Source organism: Chrysochloris asiatica, unplaced genomic scaffold, assembly GCF_000296735.1.
Source record: "Chrysochloris asiatica unplaced genomic scaffold, ChrAsi1.0 scaffold00286, whole genome shotgun sequence".
Classification (NCBI taxonomy): Eukaryota; Metazoa; Chordata; class Mammalia; order Afrosoricida; family Chrysochloridae; genus Chrysochloris; species Chrysochloris asiatica.
In genome coordinates this window covers 2857186-2865870 of record NW_006408804.1, presented here as the reverse complement: position 1 = coordinate 2865870, position 8685 = coordinate 2857186, and the positions used below count along the sequence as shown (strand labels likewise).

General features: G+C 43.5%; 1 protein-coding gene across 1 annotated transcript; it reads right to left on the bottom strand.

Moving 5' to 3' along the window:
* Nucleotides 1–6798: 6798 nt before the first annotated feature.
* HTR1B (5-hydroxytryptamine (serotonin) receptor 1B, G protein-coupled) lies at nt 6799–8358 on the bottom strand. Its single transcript, XM_006874565.1, has one exon. It carries the CDS (start codon nt 7986–7988, stop codon nt 6819–6821), a length of 1170 nt encoding a protein of 389 aa, XP_006874627.1. The 5' UTR covers nt 7989–8358; the 3' UTR covers nt 6799–6818.
* Between the last annotated feature and the right edge of the window lie 327 nt (nt 8359–8685).

Below are 8685 nucleotides of genomic sequence, written 5' to 3'. Positions count from 1 at the left end.
ATGACTCTTTGAAGGCACTTGACAACAACTACACTACTACTTGCAGAGCATGCATGAAGAGGTGTTTAGACTTGAGTGGTGAATGCTTGCATCTACTGAACAATTCAGAGGGACTATGCCCCCTGGTGGATTGTTCAAGTATGGGTTTTGAGGAAAGGTGCAGAAGTTTCCCTTCCCACGTTCTTCCCCTAGCAGTTTCTTCCCACCTGAAAACTGTTGTTCTTAATTGCAGTCAAGTCGGTTCTGACTCATAGCAACACTGTTTAAGGAGCAGCTGGTGAGTTTGAATCGCCAACATTGCAATTCAAACCGACTTCAAGGTCAAGTGCTTATCCTATGGCGCCACTCCAGGACTCCTAAAACTATAGTGGCCCAGTTTAAAGATTGTGCCTCCACTACTTACTCATTTGGATCAACAATAAATACCCTTTTATAAAACGTAAATAGCTTGGGCTACCTAATCAGCCCTGTACAGATAAAATAAGAATCGTTTCAGAAGAACTCATCATTCATTGTTGGTTATCATGATTTTGCGTGGGCAAGACGTAGATGTGGCAGGAAATTCTGGACCATAGGAAGACAGCTGGAAATGTCTAGACATGAAAAAGAAAACTAAAGACAGTTTGTCAGTAGACAAGCCAAACTTGGTGTCCTGGTGTGGCGCTGTGGGTTAATGTGCTGGACTTCAAGGTCACTTTGAACTGCAAGGTTGGTGGTTCAAGCTTACCAGCTGCTTCTCAGAAACCCTACACAGGATCGCAATGAGTTGGTACCAACTCCACAACAATTAACAACAACAAAGACAGTTTAAACATGAATAAGAGAGTACTATAAAGTCTTATTGGAGTACTGTTGGATAAGTAATGTGTGATACAACCCACCGGTCACTCTTTGCAAACCCTATACAGGGTCGCTATGAGTCAAAACTGACTGGATTCCACTTAACAGCAACAACATAGAGGTACTGGGGATCCTGATGTGGATGGTAGGGTAAGTATTGAGCTGCCAACTGCAAGGTTGGCTATTCAAACCCACCAACCATTGCTTAGAAATCCTATACAGGGTTGCGAAGGAGCTCTGGTAGCATAGTAGTTATGAATCAGGCTGTGAACCACAAGGTCAGCAGTTCAAAACTACCAGTTGCTATGAGGGAGAAAGATGAGACTTTCTGTTTCCATAAAGATTTATAGCCTTCGAAACTCTGGACAGGGTCGCTGTGAGTCAGAACCGACTCCACGGCACATAACCACCAATCACCATACAGGGTTGCTATGCAATCATAAACCACTGGAAAGCACTTTAACAACAACACAGTGACTGAAGAGCCCTGATGGTATGGTAGCTAAGCACTTAGCTGCTAACTGAGAGGTCAGCAGTTCAAACTCACTACCAGCTGCTCTGCGGGAGAAAGATGAGGCGTTCTGCTCCCGTAAAGATTAACAGCCTTGGAAACCCTGTACAGGGTCGCTATGAGTCGGAACTGACTCCACGGCACATAACAACAACAACATATGTTCCATGGAAGAAAGATGTGGCAGTCAGCTTCTATAAAGATTCCAAAACCAACCCTATCACCATGACGCCATGTCTGATCCACAGCAACTGTAAGAGAGAGTAGAACTAGCATATGGGGTAACCAAGGCTGCGAATCTTTCCAAAATCACATTGCCACATCTTTCTCCTATGAAGCAGCTGGTGGGGTCAAACCACCAGTTTTTTGATTAGCAGTTAAGTGCTTAACCACTGTGCCATCAGGGCTCCTTTGGAAACCCTCTGGGACAATTTTACTTGCACCTCTAGGGTCACTGTGAGTTGGAATTGAATAGATGGCAGTAGGTTTTATTTGGTTTATAGAGGACTGGGTGCCAACAGTTAATTCACTTGGCAGCAAACTGAAAATGTGAGGTTCAAGTCCAACCAGAGTCATTTTGGAAGAATGGTTTAGTGATCTACTTTAAAAAAAAAAAAAGAAAGAAAGAAAGAAAAAAATCAGTCATTGAAAGTTCTGTGGATCACAGTTCTACTCTGACACACGTGAGGTTTCTAAGTGTCAGCACTGACTTAATGAAAACTAGTTAAATTGATTTATAGGAGGTAGAAATATATATATATATATATTGTTGTTAAGTGCCATAGAGCTGGTTCCAACCCATAGTGACTCTGTATACAGTTTCCGAGGAGTAGCTGATAGGCTTGAACCACCGACCTTGCAGTTCAAATGGCTTTACAGTCTGCTGCATTAACCCACAGTGCCACTCTCATATATATATATATGGAGAGTCCTGGTATGGTGCTGTAGGATCAGCAGTCATCTGTGAACCATAAGGTCAGCTGTTCAAATCCACCAGCTGCTCCTCAGAAACCCTACTCAGAGTTTGGAACTGAGTTGGAACAGACTTGATGGCACTTACAACAACATGTTTCTATACATGGAGTCCTGGTATGGTACTGCAGGATAACACACTAGACCACAAGGTCAGTTTGAACTGCAAGGTGGCTATGAGTTAGAACCAACTTGATGGCACTTAACAATATTTATATTTGGCAATTTCCTCTTGGGTCACGAGAGATACTGAAAAAAAGATCTCTCATACTGCTCTTCGGCCTTTGAGCTGAAGGTCACCAAGCTGCTCCTCAGAAACCCTACTCAGAGTTTGGAACTGAGTTGGAACAGACTTGATGGCACTTACAACAACATGTTTCTATACATGGAGTCCTGGTATGGTACTGCAGGATAACACACTAGACCACAAGGTCAGTTTGAACTGCAAGGTGGCTATGAGTTAGAACCAACTTGATGGCACTTAACAATATTTATATTTGGCAATTTCCTCTTGGGTCACGAGAGATACTGAAAAAAAGATCTCTCATACTGCTCTTCGGCCTTTGAGCTGAAGGTCACCAACCTAAGTGATCAAGTGCAAAAGACTATAGGTCTCAGTTCCTTTTTGCCAAGTTTCTCCCTTCAGTCTAGTTTGGTCTTTCTCAGTTCAAACTCTCACAAATGGCCCTCAGTTTTTCTATTCCATATGTGGTCCATATGTACGAGCAGGTAATGGGAACTAGTACCTAAGTGAAATATTAGGCAGAAGCATCAGACATCTTGTGTTTCTCAAGTATAGCTTCGAATCCTGTGCCACAAGGGCAATAGGGTGCATTTGGGAAGGAGAACCACACACCTATAACATGCCTTACTTGCAATTCAAACCTGTTGCTGTTGTTGTTATTAGGTGTCATCGAGTTGGTTCCAACCCATAGTGACCCTGTATAGGGTTTCCGAGGAGCAGCTGGTGAGAGTGAATCACTGATTTTGTGCTTCAAACCGATCTTGTGGTCAAGTGCTTATCCTACAGTGCCACACCAGGACTCCAATACAAACCTAGGATTCTCTAATTTCAGAAGTCATCTTTCTGTCTACTTTGCTGGTGTCTAGGTTAATCAATCTCTTCTCAGGTCTCCCCAAACTTGTTTTTAATCCAGCTTCATTTTCTTTCTTCTATATCTTAAGCATCACACAGTATCTTGAATCTCACTATTTATCATGGACCCCAAATGTTCTCTCTAAGAATGCTAATCTGGTAAATGCTTGTGATTGTGGGCCTGGGTTACCCTCTTTGCAAAATGTGAGAGTACGATTTATCCTTCTAAAACCTTCCTACAGACGTAAATACTCTAAATCATGGCAGCGTGTGCCAGACTTCTACAATATCATTTATCATCAATACTTTCACGGTGGTTCAAACTTCTGAACACAACCCAAGTCCACTGAATGAGCCTTTTCCTAATAGTAGAATTACTACCCAAAGTTTTTTAAAACACAAAAAGACTTTTATTTCATTAGTTTCCTAAATTTCATTTCCAATTACACATTTGTTGAAAGATGGAATACCAAAGGCAATGTTCAGTCACAGTAACTCCATAAAATACACATGATCTGAGATTTTACTGCTTGAGTGAATTATAGTTCTCTCAGGGTTTCCAGATTAAAGAAGATCAAATTAAGATAACATAGGAAAAGTGAAGGATATTGTTCCATAGGCAATTTGTTGGACTCAATAACCACCCTTCCATTAGTGCAATGTCCATTTTGAAAAAGGAAACTCTAAAATTCCTAGAAACACAAGACAATATTGGTATTTCTGGTATTACATTCATATATTTGTATCAAATTTGTGCAATTAAACAATATGGAAAATGGTATTTTTTATCACAGCCAATGAAAAGATATTTTCATTTCAGTTGAAGTTCAACATTTCTATCTCCTGTTTTATGGTCTGCAAAAAAAGCCTAGTTTACAAAACCAACTATGTTATAGATAGCAGTCACTGAAACGAAGTTTAACAGTCTTATATACCCCTGGGATGAATAGTACACTTTGCATAACCATGTGCAATGCTGATGGATGATTCAAGATCTCTTAAAACTACAAGGGTTTGCAAGCTTCTGTTTCACACAATGTATTCCAAAATCCAGTCAATCCAGCCAAATAGTCAAGCAAAAATTTATATGGGTAATCTATAAAACAGCAAACAATCCTGTGACTAAGCTAACTGTGTTTTGTTAATATGAGGACGTAATCATTCTAAGTGCCCCTATAAGGAAATGATTTGTAACTGGCTATTTGTCTCAATTGTGGGTTTTTTTCCACTCAGGCTCCTAGATTAATCTGTTTCTTAGACCCAAAGAAAACACAGTTGCACAAACAAAAGACAAACGTATTAATAACATAATAAATAACCGTGCTCTATGCACATTCCTATCAGTAGCAAGCTAAATTTCTCCATAGGAGAAATGTCACAAACAGTGAATGAAGAAACTTGGGGATCCAGCTGAAATATAGGATTAGCTAATGCTTAAAATTTTATCTTACTCCAGTAACAGGTATAAATGGTGATCAAATTCCCCTTTTTACTTAGCATATGTGTGAATCTTTGAATAGTATATTTTCAAGTCATTATCCCATAATGGAGCTAGGCAGGCAGTGCACATGAGATCAACACATCCACTGTTTGATGATTTGGACTGGGGAGATTCAAGCAGGGGTGACTCCATTTTACAAAGACAACTTGTTTCTACAGACAAAAGGTACCAACTACAAAAAAAAACCACTCTGAAGAATGGAGTGTGACTCTTCTCTGACATCCAGAGGACTTTTTTTTTTTTTTTTTCCTTCAGGGCTAGTCCTTTATTTAGATAATGCTTTTTTTTCATTTTTATTTTAAGTGTAGTCTTACCCTGTATTGTGAAGTTCTCAGAGTAAATTTGAGATAACAACTAAGTATTGTTACAATTTGAAAAGGCAGATAAATTTAAAGTATTCCAGATAATATACTCTTGAGGTGTCAAACCAGCTGCAAATTTTCAAAGTGTGAAAGGCTTGACAAGTTTCTGATTACCTGGTAAGTCTCAGGTTTGATCCCATGAGTTAAAAAGGAAGCAGGCTCAATTTTAGCTTTCCTTCACTTTTCTAAATTTCTTCAATTGCCATTTTGCAATAATCTTTAGTAGCATGGGAGCATTGAAAGGTGTTACATATTGTTTCGTTTTTTCTTTAATACAATTCAGAGGGCTTTGACTGCATTTTAAAGATTTCTGAAGAACCCAGCCAGTTCTCTTAGTTACTTTATAGGTTGAACACAAAGGAATTACAGATGGAAAGGAGAGTGCAAATGACTATCAGAAAAAAGTCTCATGCATTTTAAGATTTTTTACAAGTCAAAATATACATTCTCCTATTGCCCTCTATTCCTTAATCATATAAGAACCATTCCTATGTCATCCGTCTCCTGCGCATCTCACTGAATTGGATAAGGAATAAAGATACTCTTCTTGTGAAAGAGCAGCATTTCCCTAATTATAATCAATTTAAATGATTGCATTAATAAGCAATATAGCATCTGTTTGGGATGAGTCACCTATCATATCCTCCATTTTTGGGGATTTAAATGCATAAAATGATAAGTACATGAAGTTACAAGAAAAAAATAATCTGCAGACTTTGGCACTAGCACACATAGTGTTTTGTATGTGTTGTTAAAAATGTGATTTAAAAATCACTAAACAGAAATATAAAATGACAAATCTTCAGAAAACAATTATAGGTGTTGGTTCTCAATTTTAACTCTACCCATGACCCATCCACCATTGCCAACCCCCCTACTTCATGTCAATTATAATAAAAATAGAGATTTTAAACATCCGGTGTTTGCTGTTAACTCTTCAAGGTTTCTCTCAGCATCCATGTCTCACTTAATGTTTGAAGCACTAAATCCACAAGTTTCTCCAACCAACTTTAAACAAAAACTGAAGACTGAAGGATGTCAACTTAACTGTTCTTAAAGGAAGCTGTAACACAAAGTTCTCCCCAAAACACAGGGTATTAAACGTCTAGTTCAAGTACTGTCAGGTTGTAAGTACATCTGTAGGCTTCAGACAGCTATAAGTTCTACTGTTTCTAGAGGGCATCCATGACACCAAAGCAGGACAAAGATCACCTTTCCATCAACTTTAAAAAAACAAAACCAAAAAGTTGTAACCACCCCCCTCCAGACTGGTTGCTGCAGGGTCAGTGCCGATTCTGGGGGTCAAGGGGTGACAGTGAGTCTCCACCTTCGCAGGGAAGCACTACCTTTAGTATGAACAGTTCTCCTTTAAGTGCTTTCTCTGTGGGCTGTACAGGTTTCTCAGGATCCATTGCCCTCTCCCTGGAGAGACTCACTCCGACCCAGTAACAGTGAAAGAAGAGTCGACCTACCTGTGAAACCAGACCCAAAATGGTCCCCAAAGGCCACTTAGGTGACCCCACTGCAAATGACAAGTCAACTTGTGCACTTAAAGCGGATCAGTTTATGAAATGCTTGTTTGAAGTCCTCATTGGACATGGTATAAATGATGGGGTTGATGAGAGAGTTGAGATAACCCAGCCACGTGAAAAAGTCAAAAATGGCCAGGTGGAACCAGCAGGCATCCCGGCAAATAGGCATCACCAGGGAGATGATGAAGAAGGGCAGCCAACACACAATAAATGCTCCCAAAATGATCCCCAGGGTCTTGGTGGCTTTGCGCTCCCTAGCGGCCATGAGTTTCTTCTTTTCCAGCAGGGCGTCGGAGACTCTCACTTTGACTTGATTCACGTACACAGGAGACCCGGATTCGCTGGGCACGTCGGGACCCCGCGAGTTAATGGAGGTAACGGAGGATGTGGACCCAGGGGAGTCGGTTATCAGTTGGGCTCTAGTCAGGCGCTTGCCTGTTCTGTTGGGCGTCTGTTTCAAAATCCGAGAGCGGGCTTCCACATAGATGCGGCCGTAGAGGGCGATGAGGAGCAGGGTGGGGAAGTAGAAAGCGCCCACCGTGGAGTAGACCGTGTAGAGGATGTGGTCTGTGTTCACCACGCAGTCCGACACCTCCTCCTCAGCTTTAGCCTGGCGCCAGAAGAAGGGCGGCAGGGAGATGGAGATGGAGAAGACCCAGACCAACACGATCATGACCGCCGCTCTCTTGGGAGTCCTTTTGGCTGAGTACTCCACGGCGTCTGTTATGGCCCAGTAACGGTCCAGGGCGATGACACAAAGGTGCAGAATGGAAGCAGTGCAACAGGTGATGTCCGACGACAGCCAGAAGTCGCAGACCACCTGGCCCAGCGTCCAGCGTCCGGTAACAGTGTACATGGTACTGATGGGCATCACTAGGATGGATACGAGCAGGTCGGTGACCGCCAAGGAGGCGATCAGGTAGTTGGCGGGGGTATGCAGTTTCCGGGTTCGGTACACAGTGGCGATCACGAAGGCATTGGAGAGCGTGGTGGCTAAGGTGATCAGAGACAGCAGAATAACCAGGAGCACTTTCCAGGGCAGGGCGATGGAATCCTGGTAAATGTAGCCTTCAGCACTGCAGTTGTGAGAGCGAGCAGCAGAGAGGTTGGCCTGCGGAACCTCGGTCAGGGAGCTCGCAGGCGGCGGAGCGCACTGAGCCCTAGGCTCCTCCATGGCTCTCTTCGCCCTGGCTTGAGAGCGCAGCTCTAGAGCGTGGACTGGACGAAGGAGAGGGCGCAAGGACCACGTAGGAGATCACAGACTTATCCTCGGTTGCTAGTCAGTCGTGGGTTTCTCAATTACTTCTCCGTCCGGGCCCCCAGATGGAACTAGAGGTCATGGGCGCGGCAGCCGGAGCGGGCGGGCGCGTCCCCGGCACTTCCCGTGCGCTTGGCGCTGTTGCTGCGTCTCCGACTGTTCCTCTCCACGCCCTATCTTAGCCCTGGATTGTGAAATAATGGTCCTTCGAGCCCCGTTCCGCTTTAATTCCCACGGAAGCTTCTCATGGTGGTGGGGCTTATATTATTTCGGGAGAAGGCTTCGGCTAAATGGTTCTCTTACCCCAGTTGTTCTGGGCTGAGAGTCTCCTAACCCGGACGCTCCCGGGATCTGCAGACTTAGCCCGCAGGAGTTTCCTAGTTGTCCAGACCAAAGCTTCCCGGCCAGGGAGAACTCCAAGTCTTGCATTACCACCTCCCTCCCCACGCAGGGGCACTTTCCTGCGGCGGCAGCGACCGCCCGAGCTGGGTGGGGTGAAGTCTGAGAGCCGCGCCGCGCCTCGTGTCGCGCCGGAGCTTTACCCTCCCTCGTTTTTCACGCGCCGGCCACACTGGCGAGCTGCCCCGCGGAGATGGGGCCGCAAAAGGGGGTA

What these genes read in the sequence shown, in the direction of transcription:
- HTR1B (XM_006874565.1), bottom strand. Translation starts at nt 7,988, where the DNA reads ATGGAGGAGCCTAGGGCTCAGTGCGCTCCGCCGCCTGCGAGCTCCCTG.